This window comes from Ahaetulla prasina, chromosome 10, assembly GCF_028640845.1.
Source record: "Ahaetulla prasina isolate Xishuangbanna chromosome 10, ASM2864084v1, whole genome shotgun sequence".
Classification (NCBI taxonomy): domain Eukaryota; kingdom Metazoa; phylum Chordata; class Lepidosauria; order Squamata; family Colubridae; genus Ahaetulla; species Ahaetulla prasina.
Window position 1 is genome coordinate 27,916,077 of NC_080548.1, and position 21,770 is coordinate 27,937,846.

The 21,770-nt window shown below is 44.0% G+C and overlaps 1 protein-coding gene across 1 annotated transcript; it reads right to left on the reverse strand.

The window, feature by feature from the left end:
* Window positions 1-1,132: 1,132 nt before the first annotated feature.
* On the reverse strand, window positions 1,133-12,232 carry LOC131204132 (phospholipase A2 inhibitor and Ly6/PLAUR domain-containing protein-like). The gene is made up of 6 exons (XM_058195031.1): window positions 12,125-12,232; window positions 9,322-9,429; window positions 8,545-8,640; window positions 5,946-6,113; window positions 3,577-3,717; window positions 1,133-1,673 (listed from the first exon to the last, which is right to left on the reverse strand). The coding sequence occupies exons 2-6, from the start codon at window positions 9,359-9,361 to the stop codon at window positions 1,453-1,455; spliced, it is 666 nt and encodes a 221-aa protein (XP_058051014.1). The 5' UTR covers window positions 9,362-9,429; window positions 12,125-12,232; the 3' UTR covers window positions 1,133-1,452.
* Between the last annotated feature and the right edge of the window lie 9,538 nt (window positions 12,233-21,770).

Consider the following 21,770-nt stretch of genomic DNA (forward strand, 5'->3'; position numbering starts at 1 on the left):
AATAGGATGGCATTAATTAATGGTAAGTTTTGTTTGTAAGAGTTAATGTGGTTGGGCTTAGTCAGTAATAAAGGTGAGTTTGACCTTGAAAGGTATATGTGTTGTAAAAGTTACTGTACTTTTTGGAGTATAAGATGCACTTTTTCTCTCCCTAAAAGTGGGTGAAAATTGCGGTGCATCTTATATACCGAACGTTGCCAAAGCCCCGCCCACCCACCGGCTCCCACCCTTCAGCTCTTTTCGGCCTCCGCACGTCGCATTTCTGGCCTCCACATGTTGCATTTTTGGCCGGTTCCAGGCAGCGGGGATTGGCGGCGGTGAATGGGCCGCGCCGAACAGGCGGTGGCGAATGGGCCATGCCGAATAGGCCACGCTGAACAGGCCACGGCCAATGGGCAGCGCCAAATGGGCTACGGCGAACAGGCCACGGAAAACAGGGGAAGGATACTGCAAAATCTCCATTCCCACCCCACTCTGGGACCAGCCAGAGGTGGTATTTGCCGGTTCGCCGAACTACTCAAAATTTCCGCTACCGGTTCTCCAGAACCTGTGAGTTTTTTTTCTTTTTCACATTTTGCGGTGCAGTGAGAGGCGGGCGGGGAGCCGCCAGCCTTCTCAGCTGAGGGAGGAGGTTTCCCCAACCTAGGTGCCTCATTTCCCACCCTCGGCTTATACTCGAGTCCCCAGTTTACCCCAGTTTTTGGGGTAAAATTGGGGACCTCGGCTTATACTCGGATCGGCTTATATTCGAGTATATACGGTATATGAAAATAGATCCCATTGATTTAGCAATATTTACTTCTGAACAGTTTGCTAATTTGTTTTTGAAAAAAATAATAATAATTGCCAGACACATTTATTTTGAGTTGTGTTTTTTTTTAAATGTAAGAAACAATGAAAGACGGCAGGCATTGTCTTACAAGAGGCATTCCATTACACTGTCACACACACACACACACAAGGGTGCCCCTTAGATGGGAATCATACATCATCAGACAAAAAAAATCCACATCAATATGTATTTTTGTTCTTCAGTATGATGACTGTAGCCTTACCTCAATCGTTGGAAGCTTAATTATTTAAACCAATTAATCTACTCCAATCTTAAGCTCATTAAACGAAACAATATCTGTATCGTTGGGATGCCTTTACTTGCGTGGTATCCTTAACACCAATATTCATTTCTATTCTTATTTAAGATATGCATTAATTAGATACATTAAAATCCCTTTTTACTGAACAAAGACGAGAGAGAGAGAGAGAGAGAGAGAGAGAGAGAGAGAGAGAGAGAGAGAGAGAGAGAGAGAGAAAGACACTCAAAGCCAGCAATTGAGAGACACATGGACCCCAGCAATAGCTGAAGCCAAAACTTCTCGGATTCATGTCTTCTTTGGTAGAATTCAATGGGAGATTTCCCCCATTTGAGTAGAGAGGACATTGGCAGGTTGGGGGTTAATACAGGGAGCTGTCCAGTAGGAACCAAAAGACACTGGGCAGAAGGATAGCAAAAGATAGGCAACTGGAAATCTGGCTGGCACCACTTTTGGCTTCACCAACTTGGACATTTTCAAGTTCGTAAGATGCGCCGTCAAAGGATAGGGTGATATTTTTTTTGTAGATGGTGTTTTCAACCGCACATCCCCTGGCATTAAAATCTTGAACTTTATCAGAACCTGTGAAACGAAAGGATATGGGGTGGTGGGGACTAGGATTAGCATGTTTTTCTCCCCAGGAGCGATGCTGAATTTGGCTCAACTGTCCCACATCCCCTCTCCCACATCCCCTGCCATTTTCACTGGCATTCACTGAGCGAATGTGTTATTATTATTATTATTATTATTATTATTATTATTATTATTATTATTATTATTATTATTATTATTATTATTATTATTATTATTATTATTATTATTATTAGCCTCAGAGCTTGACTTGTTTGATTTGGCACCTATCTAAATCAATGAATGGATAGTAAAACCAACGGGATGTCTGCACATTTTATCTGAGCCTTGGTGGCGCAGTGGTTAGAAAGCAGTATTGCAGGCTGATTCTGCCAACTGCCGGCAGTTCGATTCTCACCGGCTCAAGGTTGACTCAGCCTTCCATCCTTCCGTGGTTGGTAAAATAACGGCCCAGATTATTGCAGGCAATATGCTGACTCTGTAAACCAGGGGACTCTCCAACTTTGGCCACTTTAAGACTTTGGGGACTTCAACTCCCAGAATCCCCCAGCCAGCAGGGTGCTGCATCTGTCCCATTTTCCCTTCCCGCTCCCCCCCACCCCCACCCCAGCCCGCGGAGAACTACATTGCTGATCCGGCCCTCGAAGACATCTAAATCGGGTGCGATTCAAGGTGTTGGTTACCACCTTTAAAGCGCTCCATGGCATAGGACCGGGTTATTTACGGGACCGCCTGCTGCTACCAGCGACCTCCCATCGACCAGTGCGCTCCCATAGGGAGGGTCTCCTCAGGGTGCTGTCAGCCAGACAATGTTGGCTGGCGACACCCAGGGGGAGGGCCTTCTCTGTGGGGGCACCAGCCCTCTGGAACGAGCTACCACCAGGTATCCGCCAACTCCCTGATCTCCGGACCTTTCGACGTGAGCTGAAAACATTTCTGTTCCATCCTGCAGGACTGGCCTAATGGTTTTTTTTAAATGGGGTTTTTATGGGTTTTTCTCTTTTTAAACTGGTTTTAATTTTTGTATCAATTGTTTTATCTTTGGCTGTAAACCGCCCCGAGTCCTTTGGGAGAAGGGCGGTATAGAAATTTAAACGATAAATAAATAAATAAATAGTTTGACACCCCTGGCTTAGACTAAGGGATCGTTTCTCCTTCTCCGACAGGCAGTTCTCAACTTACAACCATTCGCTTAGAGACCGTTCAAAGCTACAGCGGCACCGTAAAAAAGGGACATAACTCCTGTCACAGCGTCTCCATGGGCACGATTTGGGTGCGTGGCAACGGGCAAATATTTAGGAGAGTTGCAGTGTCGTGCGGTCACATGAGGGCCACTTGCGACCTTCCCCCCGAAGGCGTCCGACAAGCCAAGTCAATGGGGGACGCCAGTGTCACTGAATGACCATTTGATTTACTTCACAACTGCAGTGAAATCCCTTTTTTTTTTAAAATTGCATTTATATCCCGCCCTTCTCCGAAGACTCAGGGCGGCTTATACAGTGTGTAAGGCAATAGTCTCATTCTATTTGTATATTTATATACAAAGTCAACTTATTGCCCCCAACAGTCTGGGTCCTCATTTTACCTACCTTATAAAGGATGAAAGGCTGAGTCAACCTTGGGCCTGGTGGGATTTGAACCTGCAGTAATTGCAGGCAGCTGCTGTTAATAACAGACTGCACTAGCAGTCTGAGCCACAGAGGCCCAGAGCCCTTAACAGCTGTGGCAAACACAGTCATAAAATTGGGCGCGCCTCATTTAACGACCAGCTTGCTTGGCAATAGAAATTCTGCTCGCAACTGTGGTTAAGTCGAGTCCGTTAGAAGCAGGTAAAGCTTTTGGGATGAGAGTCTGGATTAAAGTGTAATGAATCTATGTGATGTTTCGGATTTACCTGTTTTGACTGTCCCGGTGATATTGAAGCATTTCTTCTGGAGATTGTTGCACTTCATTGTTTTGCCATCACATATTTTCTTATCAAAAGCAAAGCATGATGGGCACACCAGATTACTGACGGGAAGATTCCTGTTAAGTGCTGGAAGAATTAAAATATCAATGCGTTAGCATGGAGCTGAACCTTCTGCGCTACTTCCATGAGCAAAATTATCCCAGGGGTATTTGAGAGGGGAAAACTTATCCGGTTCTGTTTTTGGGGATACCTCTCTCCACAATTTGTAGAAGGGCAGATATTCATTCCATGCACAATGGAGCCGTGCCTATTCTGAATCTGAATCAACAGCTGGAGATGTGACCTCTGGTTTGGATGGAATGGACATTTAGGTCTAATTTCCTGAGGTGGTTGTTGCTGTTGTTGTTATTAATTTATTTATGTGTCAACAAGTACAAGGAAACAAGTAGCAGTATAGACTGTAGGAATTTAGCACCCACTCCCCTCCTAGAAGAATGAAATATTTTAGAAAATATTTAAAAAGGCAGAATATATTTCCCTGGATGAGAAATGGAGAAACATGTTTTAAAGACAAAGCAGCTTCCTGACTCCCCCCCACCTTTGTCAATGGGCCATTAAAAGCCTCAGCTAAGCTCACTCATTCTCCCCACCTTTGTCAATGGGCAATTAAGGCTTCAGCCAAGCTCACTCAATCCCCCCCACCTTTGTCAATGACCATCATTTGCAACACAATAGAACAGAAAGTCACCACATGGCAAGGCTCAGGCAAGCTTGAGGGACAACCTACAATGTTAGCTAAGAGTTTGACAACCAATCAGGATACTCTTCCTGTGCCCCAGAAAGTTCAAAGCTCAGAAAAAGCATAAAGCCAGGGAGCACACAGGATCTCAGCCCTTTTTCTGTTCAGGAACTCAAGCCATGTGATCCTGACCACCATTAAACCATCTGTCCAAGCAGCCTCCATGTTTCCAGTGTCTTTGTCCCCACTTGGAACTGAACCCAGATGGATGTTTTCTTCCAACAAGACATAGACATGGACACATGAAAAAATTGGCACAAATAAAAGGATAAGATAAAGGTAAAGGTTCCCTTCGCACATATGTGCTAGTCGTTCCCGACTATAGGGGGCGGTGCTCATCTCCGTTTCAAAGCCGAAGAGCCAGCGCTGTCCGAAGACGTCTCCGTGGTCATGTGGCCGGCATGACTCAACGCCAAACATGCACGGAACGCTGTTATCTTCCCACCAAAGGTGGTCCCTATTTTTTCTACTTGCACTTTTTTTACGTGCTTTCAAACTGCTAGGTTGGCAGAAGCTGGGACAAGTCACGGGAGCTCACCCCGTTACGCGGCACTAGGGATTCGAACCGCTGAACTGTCAACCTTTCGATCGACAAGATCAGCGTCTTAGCCACCACGCCCGAGTCACTGAGCCACCGCGCCCCTACTAATAAAAGGATATAAATAGGCAAAACATAGCCATAAACACATAGAATGATTACATATAAACGGGAACAGTAGGACAGGGATGGTAGGCACGCTGGTGCGCTTATGCACGCCCCCTTAGGGACCTCTTAAGAAACAGGAAAGGTCCACGGTAGACAGTTTAAGGTAAAAGGTTTGAGGATTAGAGTGACTAACAACAGGATCAGGTAGAGTGTTCCAGACATTTACTACTCTATTGCAGAAGTCATATTTCCTACATTCAAGATTATAGCTAATTACATTAGCTATAGGGCCGCGGTGTGGCTCAGGCTGTAAGAAGCCTGTTATTAAAACACAGCTGCCTGCAATTACTGCAGGTTCTAATCCCACCAGGTCCAAGGTTGACTCAGCCTTCCATCCTTTATAAGGTAGGTAAAATGAGGACCCAGATTGTTGGGGGGGGGCAATAAGTTGACTTTGTAAATAGAACAAATAGAATGAGACTATTGCCTTACACACTGTAAGCCACCCTGAGTCTTCGGAGAAGGGCGGGATATAAATGTAAATAAATAAATAAATAAATAATAAATAATAAATAAAATAATAATAAATACATTGAATTTGAATCTATTGATGGCCCTTGTGTTCAGACATTTTAATGGGCAATTTAGACATTTAAGCCTGATGTCCCTTGGGAGTTTACCTGTTATAAATACAGTCACCTAACTAGGCAGTAAGAATTCTATCCAGAAAGATTGCTATGAAAATGTGGGCAGGATAAAATGGGAATCGTTTGACTATGTATTAGAGTTATGGAAAAGAAAAACTACAATAAAAATTATTTATTTTTTAAAAAAAAGAATCGGTGGGGAGGGGGGGAATGCAAATAAAAGCAGATTTTTAAAAAACAAACCAACAACAATGCCACCTACTTGCATTGATATCTTTATTGCACGAATCTTTGTCACAGCATGTAATGTTGCTCATCAGATAAAAATCCTGATCAGAGGACATGAGGATAAACCCTTGTTTGCAGAAATTTGGATCCTTTTTGTCGTCCTGGCAGCCTTTAATTGTTACTTTAGGTGGCTTGACTTTCCCTGCAGAGAAAGGGGAGGAAAACTGCGTTACAAAGGAGCGGAAAAGACAACTGTTGGCGTTCGTTAAAAGCACCGCTCAGCAATCCCCAGGGTCTTTTACAAATGGCCACTGGACTTTCTTGGGTTTTTTCCCCCTTGAAAACGTTTCTCGAAAAAGCTCCTTGGATGAGAAGCTCTGGTGGCTCAGACTGCTAAGACAGTCTGTTATTAACAGCAGCTGCTTGCAATTACTGCAGGTTCTAGTCCCACCAGGCCCAAGGTTGACTCAGCCTTCCATCCTTTATAAGGTAGGTAAAATGAGGACCCAGATTGTTGGGGGCAATAAGTTGACTTTGTATATAATATACAAATGGATGAAGACTATTGCTTGACATAGTGTAAGCCGCCCTGAGTCTTCGGAGAAGGGCGGGATATAAATTCAAATTTTAAAAAAAGGAAGGAGGTGGGTGAAGGGAGGGAGGGAGGGAGGAGGAGGGAGGATGGAGGGCAGGAACGAGGAAGGGAGGGAAGGTCAGGGAGGAGGAAGGAAGGAGGTGGGTGAAGGGAGGAGAGAGGGAGCAAGGAAGGAAGGAGGAAGGAAGGTCAGGGAGGAGGAAGGAAGGAGGAAGGGAGGGAGGAGGGAGGAGGGAGGAGGGAGGGAAGGAAGGAAGGAGGAAGGAGGAGGGAGGGAAGGAAGGAAGGAGGTGGGTGAAGGGAGGAGGGAGGAAGGAAGAGGAAGGAAGGAGGAAGGGAGGGTCAGGGAGGGAGCGGGAAAGGTAGGTGAATGGCGGGAGGGAGGGAGGGAAGGAGGGAAAGAAGGGCCTCTGTGGCTCAGACTGGTAAGACAGTCTGTTATTAACACAGCTGCTTGCAATTACTGTAAGTTCTAGTCCCACCAGGCCCAAGGTTGACTCAGCCTTCCATCCTTTATAAGGTAGGTAAAATGAGGACCCAGATTGTTGGGGGCAATAAGTTGACTTTGTATATAATATATAAATAGGATGAAGACTATTGCTTGACATAGTGTAAGCCGCCCTGAGTCTTCGGAGAAGGGCGGGATATAAATGCAAATAATAATAAAAAATGTTTTCAGGGAGAAAAGCCAAGAAAAGCCAATTAACTTTTGAAAAGTACCTTTGGGACAACCGTGACCTGTTTCCCTACTTCTGGTGGGCCCAGAAGGCCTGAAACTCAGTATGCATATGCTGGAGCTGAGCTCGCGTGCCCACTGATATGGCTACATGTGCCACCTGTGGCATGTGTGCCATAGGTTCTCCATCACAGTGCTAGTCATTCTGGACTCTAGGGGGCGGTGCTCATCTCCGTTTCAAAGCCGAAAAGCCAGCGCTGTCCGAAGATGTCTCCATGGTCACGTGGCCGGCATGACTCAACACCAAAGGCACACGGAACGCTGTTCCCTTCCCACCAAAGGCGGTTCCTATTTTTTACTTGCATTTTTACGTGCTTTCAAATTGCTAGGTTGGCAGAAGCTGGGACAAGGAATGGGAGCTCACCCTGTTACACGGCGCTAGGGATTTGAACCGCTGAAGATCGACAAGCTCAGTGTCTTAGCCACTGAGCTTCCCTTAAAAGGCTAGTAAATGGGTCTAAAGCACCAGCTTCCTTTGGCTTAATCCTGTCAAAGAGATGTAATTAATTTTATCCCCTTATCTGCTGCCTCTAGCTTGCTTTTCTTAATGGGCCAGAATTGTTTCCAGTTTTTCTCAATGAATGAGGTTAAGATCATATCTTGTCCTTCTTTAATCCCTTCATTTGAGCTAAAGGTATTTTGTTTATGAATGGATTGGCCTGGATTTCTTAATGGGCACAAATATCCATTTCTAAAGACTTCCTTCCATCTGCTGGAGGCTGTTTTACTATGTAGGAAGTTCCATTTCTCCTTTGGGGAAATATAGCATTCTCCTCTTTTAATATTCCCCAAAATATTCCATTCTCCTAGGAGCGTGGTGGGGGCTTCCCACAATTGATACTTCTCAGTAGAGTCCCAGTGTGGGGTTAGAATCCTGTGACTTCTTCCTCTTTTAGGTCTAAAGAGACCGGGATGAGTTCCCCAACAATTAAACGTGCTATAAATTTTCACAATCTCCTGGCATTATGGAAAGGCAAGCTCAAGGACATTTTCAGCCACATTTTTCTGGCCATGATGCTTAAACACCATCCAAAACGAGACTTTTCCAGGAGACTGGCCAAACGCCTTTCCTTCTCCTCTCTTCCTTTCTCTTCTGTTTCCCATCTTCCTTCCTTCCTCCCTCCCTCCCTCTCTCCTCTCCACTCCTCTCCTCTCCTCTCCCTCTCCCTCTCTTTTCCTTTTTCTCTTTCTCTCCTCTCCTCTCCTTTCTTCCTCTTTCCCTCCCTCTTTCCCTCTCTTTCAGTTGAGAAAGTTCCTAGAAGTAGTTATTCAGAAAAGCAAATAGGAAGTATCAGCATTTACCAGTAACGATTTCCTTCTCGATTGAATAACATTTCCCTGTTTCAACTGTACAAGTTTCTTTCTCACACGTAGAACACTGGCAGGTCAGGGCATTTGCTGTTTTTGGGGTGGGGGAAAAAAAGAAGAAGAAAATAGCAATAATTTTGAATTGGACAGCATCACTATCTGTCTGTCTGTCTGTCTATTTATTTATTTATGCTTTCTGATCTAATTCTTTTTTCCAAGGAATGGTGACCAGTTGCACCCTCTCTGACCCTGTAAAAACTTGTCCTAATCATGGTTTATGCATCAATTATGCATCAATGAGCTGCTGTGGCGCAGTGGTTAGAGTGCAGTACTGCAGGCTACTTCTGCTGATCACCGGCTGCCAGCAGTTTGGCAGATCGAATCTCACCAGGGTCAAGGTTGACTCAGCCTTCCATCCTTCCGAGGTGGGTAAAATGAGGACCCAGATTGTTGGGGGCAAGAGGCTGACTCTGTAAACCACTAAGAGAGGGCTGAAAAGCACTGAGAAGCGGGATATTAGTCTAAGTGCTACTGCTATTGCTAATACACTGGTCGCTCATTACCCAGCTAGGTAACACCATCAGGCACTTTATCAGGGTAATGAAACATCTGTAAGAAAACCAGCAAGCTCAGAGAACACCAAGGATCCCCACATCATTTTAATGTTAATCAATCAATAATCTCCAAATTACAGCAGATTACAATTTCATCATACTTTGCCTTCTGCCCACCCGGCCCAGAGGCTATGTTCCAAGTATTTATTGGACTTACCTGTTGCGATCAAAGCAGTGAAAAACAGAAGATACTTCATTTTTTTTTTTCTGTGAGTAGAGACCTTTTTGTGGTTTGCACAGAAATAAATGTTCCAACAACGAATTTCTTCAGGTTAGAAATTTGTTAGGAAGAAAAAGCAAGAGAGAATTAATATGGCAAATGAACAACGGGAAACTTGGAGGCCAGCTCGTGAAACTGGTGAATCGTGAGTTGGCTAGCGGTTTTTCTTTTTTTCATAGGATCCTTCAAGAATTGAAAGGAATGCTGAATTTTACGATGAACCTAAAGACTCAATAAATTTTATAATCCCATCAGTACTCATGTTTCCTTGCAAATAAGACCCGGTCTTTTTTTTTTTTTCCCCCTCCAAAAGAGGCATTAGGTCTTATTTTCGGGGAATGCCTTCCACTGTCTCACCTCAAGGTGGTGGCACCGACAGTCCCACCCAGCACGAGCCCGTGTGGCTACTGCTGGCCCACTTCTGTTGCCACTTGCTACTGCTCGTGGGCGGTGCCCCCAACTGTCGTATCACAATCAGGGGCCTTCAGGGAAGGCTTCTGCAGCTGAGAAATGAACTCTGATGGCGAAACGAAGGTCGGGGGGTGACGCATGCAAGCAGCGGCAAGCGGCCACAGAAGAAGTGGGCTGGCAAGGCAAGGCATGTGTCTTGGTGTGCAAGGCCTGGCTGCAACTGAAGGTAAGCAGTTCCTCCCCCATCCCCAACCTAGCTTGATTTTTACCTGTGTGCCTTGCCCCACCTTATGCAACCAGGTGCAATGGAGTGGGCGGGGTCTTAACTAGGGCTTATTTAGGGGGGTAGGGCTTATATTGGGCACACCTGTACAAATCAAGCTAGGGCTTATTTTCAGGATAGGTTTTATTTTTGGGGAAACACGGTACTATTGTATAATCCAGAGGTCTCCAATCTTGGTCCCTTTAAGACTTGTGGACTTCAACTCCCAGAGTCCTTCAGCCAGCTTTGCTCTGGGAGTTGAAGTCCACAAGTCTTAAAGGGACCAAGGTTGGAGACCCCTGGTATAATCTTTTTTCATTGGTTAGCTTTCTTTGAGTCATCATAGTGTATCTAGAACAGGGGTCTCCAACCTTGGCAACTTTATGCCTGGAGGACTTCAACTCACAGAATTCTGGGAGGTTTTTTTTGGGTTTTTTTGCATTTATATCCCGCCCTTCTCCGAAGACTCAGGGCGGCTTACACTATGTCAAGCAATAGTCTTCAACCATTTGTATATTATATACAAAGTCAACTTTTATTGCCCCCAACAATCTGGGTCCTCATTTTACCTACCTTATAAAGGATGGAAGGCTGAGTCAACCTTGGGCCTTGTGGGACTAGAACTTGCAGTAATTGCAAGCAGCTGTGTTAATAACATACAGACTTAGTCTGCTGAGCCACCAGAGGCCACCAGAGGCTCTTCTCTATATAACTGCCATTTATCAATATTTTTTTCCTATTGGTACTGCCGTTTTTAATACCTTGCTTGTAATATTTTCAAATACATTTTTAAAGACCCCTAACAGGGAGCAAAGCAGGGGTGTTGTTGTTTTTTAAACTTCTTGCACCTTCCTTTAATTCTAGTCTAGAATGGAGGTATCTCGCATTTGGCTATAGACAGCCATTTTGTGCCATTATGAATTATTCAAATGGTGTCGGTGTTTAGTTTTAATTCTTCTCTTTAAAGTTTGGACTATTTTGCACAAATGAGGATTTGGGTGCATCAGGCCCAGTGCTGGGCTTTTTCCCCCCCCCACATAAAACAGCAGCTGATGGATCTTTTAAACAATTAACACACTCAGTGACTATATCTTGTTTCAAGATATCTTTAACTAGAACAAACACTCTGTGCTGCGAAGGTCCACAACATGCAAATTTAAAAGGATAGATCATAGCTCGCAGGAAGCAATTAGAATGAGCGCTAAGGTAGTAGCTATGCCTACAGGTTGAAAAAGAGGGGTGTCTTTGAGGAGATGAGAGATGGCTCTTTGTTCCCTAGGCAGGTGTACCTTTTTTCCCTATGCAAATTAGAGAAAAATATAGAATAGAATAGAATAGAATTTTATTGGCCAGGTGTGATTGGACACACAAGGAATTTGTCTTGGTGCATATGCTCTCAGTGTACATAAAAGAAAAGATACGTTCATCAAGGTACAACATTTACAACACAATTGATGGTCAGTATATCAATATAAATCATAAGGAATGAAAGCAACAGTTGCAAATGTATGAAGTGAGCCAGACCCAGTATTATAGCACTTCATGTAACGTCCCGGTTGCCTCGTTTCCCCAAAATGCAGAACTTTCACGAGATGGAGATAGCTTGTGAGAAACGAAATAAATACCCAAAGCAGTAAGTAAACCTGAAAATGCTTAAAACTTATTTCACTGCGGGGTTGAAGTACAACTTGGCACCTTGGGCGAGTCCACAACTTTTGCAATCCTTCCTCAAAGAAGTCCGTGTGGAATGATGGAAGAAAATGAAGCTCTCTAAAATACCTAGGACTTCGAAATCCCCATCGGTCACTACTAGGGTACTATTGGTAAACTTTTTCTATTTCCTGGCCTCATCCATAGTGATACAGGAATACTCAGGCCAAGGTAGCCCAAAAAAACCCCCACAAACAGTGTTTCTCTCCCCTCCCAAGAAAAACACCAAACTTTGTCTACACAACAGAGAAGAGCTGAATCGAATCATTTTCTTTCATAAGCATAGCTCCACTCAAGCAATCCCAGGCGCAAAATTGAAAAGATTTAACACTGTGAATATATAAATTCCTCCCTTACCTGTTTGTTTTTCTCTCTGGCTCCTTGATAACTTTTGTGGTACGATGCTTATAGGCAAAACAAGGATACCGTCCTTCTGTTGCCTCTTTATATTTGGATGGGCGGAGCGGATATGAGATTAAAATAAACACGGTAACATAGTGGGGCAAACGAATGATTCATTTTGAGATGTACTTCTGGTTTACGTGCAGGACTGGGCGATGTACTTCTTAAAAGCCAGATAGAGAAGATCCAAAAGGCACAGGCATTGGTAAACGCACTAGTTTTCTAAGTATTGATCAGCACTACTCTCTGGTCTACTAGAACAAGTAGACACAAGAACAGTTTTTCCCCGAACGCCATCACTCATTTGTTTAGCAAACAAATAATCCCCTCAACACTGTCAAACTATTCACTAAATCTGCATTGCTATTACTATTAATCTTCTCATCGTTCCTATCACCCATCTCCTCCTATTTACGACTGTTTGACTGTAACGTTGCTGTATCCTTACGATTTATATTGATTGTTTCCTAATACGATTTGCTTGCTGATTTGTACCCTATGACCATCATTAAATGTTGTACCTTATGATTCTTGATGTATCTTCTCTTTTTATGTATACTGAGAGCATATGCACCAAAGACAAATTCCTTGTGTTTCCAATCACATTTGGCCATTAAAGAATTAAATCTATCTATCTATCTATCTATCTATCTATCTATCTATCTATCTATCTATCTATCTATCTATCATCTATCTATCTATCCAGTGATGGGATTCAGCCAGTTCGCACCACTTCGGGAGACCCAGTTGTTAAATTTTGGAGCAGTTTGGTGAACTGGTTGTTGAAAGAATTCATTAGGGCAGAGAACCGGTTGTTACATTATTTGAATCCCATCATTGTATCTATCTATCTATCTATCTATCTATCTATCTATCTATCTATCTATCTATCTATCTATCTATCTATCTATCTATCTATCTATCTATCTATCTGTACTCCTGCCATTGCAAAAATATGGAAAAGTTTCTGTGTTCTAATAATGAAAAGAATGGAATCACAGGCCAAACTCCTGCCCGGAGCAGAAAATCTCAGCTCATCTTAACCTTAACCAGTGTTTCTTAACCTTAGCATCTTTAAAAATGTGTGGACTTCAACTCCTAGAATTCCCCGGCTAGCATGTGGCCATCTCTCCTTAGTCTTGAAGCTTCTGTTTGTGCAGATCATTAAAAGGACCAGAAGAAGATTCAGAAGAGATACAGCGAGTTTTTCGGCCTACCTCATACGGATGGGCAGGCACCCACGATTTCCACTACCAGTTCAGGCGAACCGGTCCGAACCAGCTGAATTCCACCCTTGAAGATGCCTCTTGAGCTGAATGATAGGCAGGATAGGAATCAAATAAATAGATATAAACATATCAGATCCTGCCTGTCTGAGTTTGAGCAAAGATGCCTTGTTTGAGGCCAAGTTAAGATCAAGTCTTTTATCCAGACAAATAGATTCCAACTCCCAGGGAAGATTCAACAATGGCCTTACTTGCTGGGAAATTATGGATGTTGGACCACACATCCCAAAGACACCCAGATTGGGTAAGGCAGTTAGACACCTTACAAGGTAGATGGATCAAGGTATCACTAGCCAATTCATGAGCTGCATTGGTAGACAGCTGACTCTCCAGGAAAGGGAATGGGTGGAGGTAACTTCCCCATCTTGTGACAAATACCCTGAAGAACTTTTTCACCTGGAGACTGGAGATTAAAACATATGAAGAACGATGGCAGGAACTGGATATGTCTAGTTTAATGAAAAGAAGGACTAGGGATAACATGATAGCAGCATTCCAATATCTCAGGGGCTGCCACAAAGAAGAGAGAGTCAACCTATTCAAAGCACCTGAATGCTGGAGAAGAAGCAATGGATGGAAACTAATCAAGCAGAGAAGCAACGTAAAACTAAGGAGAAACTTCCTGATAGGGCCTCTGGTGGCTCAGACTGGTAAGACAGTCTGTTATTAACAGCAGCTGCTTGCAATTACTGCAGGTTCTAGTCCCACCAGGCCCAAGGTTGACTCAGCCTTCCATCCTTTATAAGGTAGGTAAAATGAAGACCCAGATTGTTGGGGGCAATAAGTTGACTTTGTATATAAATATACAAATAGGATGAAGACTATTGCTAACATAGTGTAAGCCGCCCTGAGTCTTTGGAGAAGGGCAGGATATAAATGCAAATAAAATAAAAATAAAAATAAATAAATAGATGGAACAATTAATCAGTGGAACGGTTTGTCCCCAGAAGTTGTGGGTGCTCGAACACTGGAAGTTTTTTTAAGAAGAGATTGGACAGCCGTTTGTCTGAAATGTTACAGGGTTTCCGGCTTGAGCAGGGGATTGGATTGGAGGACAGCCAAGGTCCCTTCCAACTTTTCTGTTATTCTGATCAGGGTATCAGTAGCCAGTAGCCAATTCATCGGCCGCTTGGGCAGCATCCTTGCTTTCCAAGAAAAGGAAGGCTGGAGGCAAGCTTTGGCCAGATTCCCCATCTTGTGACAAATGCCCTGAAGATATTGTTTTTCACCTCTGCAACGTATAGCAGGAGAGCCCTAACAGTAAACTCCCTTAGACACATACACGCCATGAATTCGTGGGTAAAATGCACCACCAGCCAGGAAGAGGACGTGGCAGAGAGAAATTGACACCTTTCTTCATTTCTCCTCCTCCAAAGCATGGTAATTATTTCCTTCTTGTATTTTCTAGGAGTAGTAAGGACGCCTTTTGTTACGCCCTCAGGCATAAGGAAGTAAAAATCGTTTTGCTCTCTATTGTGTCATAATTTCCTCCCCCAGATGATTAACTACCCCATCCATGGAAGAAAGTAGAAATGAAATGTCACACTAAAACTCACAAAATCCTTCATTAAACGGGCTGGCTGAGGAATTCTGGGCGTTGAAGTCCATATCTCTTAAAGTTGCTAAGGCAGAGAATCACTGGTTTAGAGAATCCAGCAACAATACAGTGAATTGTTGTTGGTCTACCCCAGTGTTGGCGAACCTTTTCGGCACCAAGTGCCAAAATGGGAGTGCACACGCCCGCATTCATGCATACCGGAAACCGGAAAAGCAGCCGTCCAGGGCACATGCGCCCCCGCCACCTGGTCTTCCGGTTCCTGGCGCGCATGCACAATTAAGACCAGCTGGCCGGTGCGCATGTGCGTGCTGGACACCGGAAGAGCAGCCACCCGGTGCTGATGCGCTCACCAGGAAGATGATCTTCTGGTTTCCAGTAGGCGCAGGCGCACTGGCCACCTGTTCTTCCGGTTTCTGGCGCACATGCACACACGCTGCTCTTCCACTTTCCGGTGCTCCTGTGCACGTGTAGACCAGCTTTCCGGTGCGCCGTAACCCGGAAGAGCAACGGGTGACAGCTCACATGCGTGACAGAGATGGCTCTGCGTGCCACAGGTTCACCATCACGGGTCTACCTTGTTGTTGGTCAGAATCCTGCCTCAGAGTCTACATATTTTAAAGTTGCCAAGACTGAGAAACGCTGCTTTAAATATACAAATTGCAGCTCGGGCGGAGGAACTGCTACAGTTTGCTTGAACCGAAGTGAAATAAGAATTTGCAGTATTTTTCCCTTCCTTAAAATGCCACTTCCCCCCAATTAAATGATGTCTCTGCTCTGAAGTATTGTGTACCGGGTGACTGATCCATGAAGAACCCTGGTCCTCCATAATCATGCCCAAGTGGGAATTGAGAAAAGGCATATTGCTGGTCCCTAACCTTAACCATTCCCAAAATTCAGAAGCTGACCTGGCCCGTTGCTGAGAATTCTTCTGAGAATTGAAGTCCTTGCATCACAAGAGACCTTAAATGACTCACAAGCTAATCTACAGAAATGTTGAGATATTGGATCAATTAGAAGGAAAAGATCCTCAGCCATTTCTCGCTCTGTGGATGCAAATCCAGAAAGCCACACACCAGGACATGTCATACTCCTGTGACAAGAGTGAAAATTGTGTTTTTCAGAGGATAGTGCCACATGTGAGATGATGGTTGTGAGGAAAAGTTGAAAGTTGTTTCTCAGCTGGATTATTTCAGCATTAGGACCCAGCCTGGAGTTGTTGCTGTTTTTGATAAGGGCAACAACAGAACTTTTCAGAACTGCTATCAATAAAGGTTTCTTCACATACTCTGCAGTTTCATCCTATCGTCATTACATCCAAGTGGGTGGGCGGGGCTGGGCCTACCGCAGTCGGCGCTACCGGTTCACTCGAACCGGACAGAACCGGCTGAATCCCACCACTGGCAAAGAGGCTATGAGGAACTATAAAAAAAAACAAATAACTTTTCTCCTTGTCCATTATAAGTTACCACTTATGAGTCCTCCTTCTTTGGCATCTATGTTTTTAGCCATCCAGTGTCTGATAGTTGGGATAAAGCCAATATCTTTTATTCCCGAACAATGACTTTAGAATGATGAACTATGTACATTACAGCTTGAAGCATTGGTCATAGTCTCAGGGATTAAGAAGTTTCATAACTATGCGTGTAATTGTTCTTTTGAAATCTGAGTAAACTAAACCCCTCCCGGTAATTTTCATGACAAACTAAACCTATACAGGCTGGTTCTCTCTAGATTAAAAAACTCTAACAATCCTTTCTGTAGCAATCAACTGGTGCAGACTGCTTTGCCTTCACAAAACAGATGTGTTACTCGCACATACTTTCATATAATTTCCTTTTGGGATTAATTGCTACCGGCTTTGAAAATGATCCATTCCATCCTTTAGAAATTGTTGCCTGCGATTCGGACGGTGCGTTTTTAAAACAACCATGATGTTTTAAAGAAGGGGTCCCCTCAACTCCCAGGCCGTGGCCCATTCAGAACCGGGCCACACAAGTGGTAGGCGAAAGTGCACACATTACACACTGTCAGCCCTAAAGCCATTTTGGGAGCCTCTCCAGGGCTGCCACAGCAAGGCCGATTGGAGCTGTGGGAACGTGAGGGGGGAGATAGAAATAGAAACTTGGGGTTTTGATTTGGGTGGGGAAAACTCCTGGTCCTTCAGAGTCGGGTTTTCACCACCAATATGACATTCCTAATAAATTTATACTAGGCCTTAGAGCAGGGTGCAATCCAAATTGTTTTATTACCGGTTCTGTGGGCGCGGCGTGGCGGGCGTGGCAGGGGAAAGATACTGCAAAATCTCCATTCCCACCCCATTCCAGGGGAAGGATATTGCAAAATCCCCATTCCCTCCCCACTCCTGAGGGAAGGATATTGCAAAATCTCCAGAGGTGGTATTTGCTGGTTCTCCGAACTACTCAAAATTTTCGCTACCGGTTCTCCAGAACCTGTCAGGACCTGTTGGATTTCACCCCTGCCTCAGAGTTTTGATTGCTTTGGGTTTAGATTGCTTGGAATCCTGACACACAGCTCCACTTTTGTGAGTGGTGGGCGAACATGTGTACACTTGAAGCATGCGTGTGCGCTCCCACTGTGCAACCGCTGACCCGCTACTCATTCCATCCTGTCTCAACCCCCACCCCACCTGCCGCCAGTCCATAAAGCTGAAAAAGTTGAGGGGAACCACTGTTTTAAAGCATAAACTTTGGTTGATATGCATCTGGCGGAGAGAAACAAAAGACCCAGTTTGGTGCAGTGTGTAAGGCACAAGTTCTGAAAATGGGGCGCTATGAGTTCTTCTATCCTAGGTATGAATCCAGTTTGGGTTTATTTGAGCCATTCACTTTCTCTCAGCCCTTAGAAAGAAGGCGAGGGCCAACCACTTCTGAAATGACCTAGGTCAGGGGTCTGCAAACTTGGCTTTTTTAAGACTTGTGGACTTCAACTCCCAGAGTTCCTCAGCCTTTGCTGGATGAGGAACTCTGGGAGTTGAAGTCCACAAGTCTTAAAAGAGCCAAGTTTGCAGACCCCTGACCTAGGTGGAGCTCTTGTTTTATCTCCCACAGTTGTGGGGTCTCATGCATTAAGCAAGATGTAGGTGAATAATGCTGGAGGCAACCATGGGAAAGCTTCTGTAGCCGTTTCTCCAGGGAAGGAAGAGATAAGAAGGAACTTTGGCCCCATTTCACAGGCTGGGATAAAGAGGCATTAATTCACTTCCTTTAACCCTGCCCGCAATTCCAGATTGCCGAAACCGGATGGAAAAAGCATTGAATGTGATTGCTTGTGTAAGTCGGGGGATCTTACAAGATGTTCTGTTTCCATCTTGCAAATCCAAGGCTTTTCATTTATATTTTTGTTTCCCAGAGGCACACAATAAAGCAATGTTTCTCAATCTTGGCCGCTTTAAGACGTGTGGACTTCCACGCGTCTTAAAGCAGCCATTGTGGAGAAACAGAGCAACAGGGGATTACATGGGACAGTAATATTCTGCTCGTCATATGAAGGAAATCAAACCTTTGTTCCCTTGGACATACAGAATGTATAAATATTTGTCCCTGTAATTTTTTTTTTAATTGGACTTTAGACTTGGCCAGTTTTTGTGGAAATCAAACACTAAGTGTTTACCCGCTTGCTGGTCAAAATAATTTCCCTCGCCCACAATTGTTAACTGAAGCAAAGACGTACAATGATGCAGGGGTGTGTAACTGGAAACACTGGTCTCTCCCATGTGCTCAGCTGACCAACATGTATTAGATTACTGTGTTAAAAGAGTTGTGAAAAAGAGGTTAGGATTATGGCGGTTGACTTTTTCTTAAAAAGCATTTGGCATGATGTGATTAGCCTTGACTGGGTAGTTTGAAACCCTTCCTTCCTTCCTTCCTTCCTTCCTTCCTTCCTTCCTCCTTCCTTTCCTTCCTTCCTTCCTTCCTCCCCTCCCCTCCCCTCCCCTTCCCTCTCCCCTTTCCTTTCTTTTCTTTTCCTTTCCTTTCTTTCTTTCTTTCTTTATTTGCATTTATATCCCGCCCTTCTCCGAAGACTCAGGGCGGCTTACACTATGTCAAGCAATAGTCTTCATCCATTTGTATATTATATACAAAGTCAACTTATTGCCCCCAACAATCTGGGTCCTCATTTTACCTACCTTATAAAGGATGGAAGGCTGAGTCAACCTTGGGCCTGGTGGGGCTTGAACCTGCAGTAATTGCAAGCAGCTGTGTTAATAACAGACTGTCTTTACCAGTCTGAGCCACAGAGGCCCTTTCCTTTCCTTTCCTTTCCTTTCCTTTCCTTTCCTTTCCTTTCCTTTCCTTTTTCCTTAATCTCTTCTCTTCTTCTCTCCCATCTCTCTCCTCTCTCCCTATCTTTTCTTTTCTCTTTTTCTTTCCTGTTCTCTTGTCCTTCATTCTCTCCCTTCCTCCTCTCCTTCCTGTCTCCTTCCTTCCTTCCTTCCTTCCTTCCTTCCTTCCTTCCTTCCTTCCTTCCATCCATCCATCCATCCATCCATCCAGTGGTGGGATTCAGCCAGTTCGTACCACTTCGGGAGAACCGGTTGTTAACTTTCTGAGCAGTTTGGCAAACTGGTTGTTGGAAGAAATCATTAGGGCAGAGAACCGGTTGTTAAATTACTTGAATCCCACCACTGCATCCATCCATCCATCCTCCCTTCTTACCTACCCACCAGTCTCCCTCCCTCCCTCCAAAAAGATTTGCTATAGATGGTGTCTGCCCAACACACATCACTGTTACTCATTATCTGGATTCACACAATATATTGAGTCAGGAATTAGTTCCCCTAGCATTCTTGTGAGAAAGCCTAAAACAAATGTTAACAAGAAGTGGAAATGGAGCTGCTAGGATGGAGGTGCAGAATGGACAGCTTCATCTGCCCTTCTTGGAGGGTGCAAACCCTTACATATATAAAGAGTGGGACTCCAATCACGCCACTTGAGTTCCTAAGATGGATGAAATACTCCTCTTAAACAAATACTATTCTGATTTTCGCAATTCAGCAGTCCTATGCTTCTCTGAAACCTGGTTAAATGAATCCATTGAAAATAGCAGCCTGAACATTCCAGGATTTCAAATTGAACGATCAGACAGGGTTCCAGAAACATCTGGTAAAAAGAAAGGAGGAGGCTTATGCCTATATATTAATTCAACCTGGTGTCAAGATTTTAACATAATTTACAAATTCTGTGACAACAATTTAGAGACTCTAATTATCAACTGCAAACCTTACTATTCGCCTCGTGAATTTTCCTCATTTCTTCTAATTGCTGTTTATGTCCCACCACAAGCCTGTGTAAACGAGGCATTACGAACTCTAGCTGACCAAATCATGGAGGCTGAAGCCAAACACCCTGATTCACTGGCCATTGTTTTGGGAGATCTAAACAAGGCAAACTTAAGGAAAGAACTACCAAAATACTTTCAGCATGTCAATTGTCCCACCAGAGGCAAGAATACTCTAGACCACTGCTACACAACACTAAAAGATGCCTATCGGTCTTTACCACGTGCAGCTGTAGGACACTCTGATCATTGCATGATTCACCTTGTACCTGCTTACAGGCAAAGACTTAAAGCCATAAAACCAATAATTAAATCAGTGAAAACCTGGACGGAGGAATCAGAATTAAAGCTACAGGCATGTTTTGACTGCACTGATTGGAATATTTTTAAAGATACCTCTGCAGACCTGGATGAACTCACAGATACTGTAACATCATATGTCAGCTTCTGTGAAGACCTATGTGTACCTACAAGGAACTTGCGAATACACAGTAATAACAAACCTTGGTTTACACCTAAACTTAAGCAGCTACGACATTCCAAAGAGGAAGCCTACAGAAAAGGTGATAAAATGCTGTACAATCAGGCCAGAAATGCACTAACAAGGGAGATAAGAGCAGCAAAAAGAAGCTACTCTGAAAAGCTAAAGAATCAATTTTCAGCAAATGAACCAGCAAACATGTGGAAAACTCTTAAAAATATCACCGGCTATGGCAAACCTCCTTCCCAGGCTGAAGGTAATCAACAACTGGCAGATGACCTGAATGAGTTTTACTGCAGGTTTGAAAGGAAACTACAGCCACCTATCTCCACAACCCCATCTCAGACACACCAACAACAGCCAAGCCTCCTACAACTGACCCCATTTCATTGGGTTCACAACCCCTAGTGATCACAGAAAAGGAAGTGCAGGACCTATTTCACAGACAAAAGCCAGGAAAAGCTCCAGGCCCAGACAAGATAACTCCTTCTTGCTTAAAAGTCTGTGCTGACCAATTGGCCCCATCTTCACCCATATTTTCAATAAATCACTAGAGATGTGTTATGTTCCTTCTTGCTTCAAACGCCCTACCATCATCCCAGTGCCGAAGAAGCCCACCATCAAGGAACTGAATGACTACAGACCAGTTGCTCTAACATCTGTAGTCATGAAAACCTTTGAAAGGCTAGTGCTTTCCTACCTGAAAACCATCACGAATCCGCTTTTAGACCCTTGCAATTTGCATACCGAGCAAATAGATCAACAGATGATGCTGTTAATATGGCTCTGCACTACATCCTACAACATCTTGAGTCTCCAAAGACCTATGCAAGGGTCCTTTTGTAGACTTTAGTTCAGCATTCAATACCATCATTCCAGACATTCTTCTAACTAAGCTAAACCAGCTACAGGTACCGGAACAGACTTGTAAGTGGATCACAAGCTTCCTAACAAACAGGAAGCAGCAGGTGAAGCTAA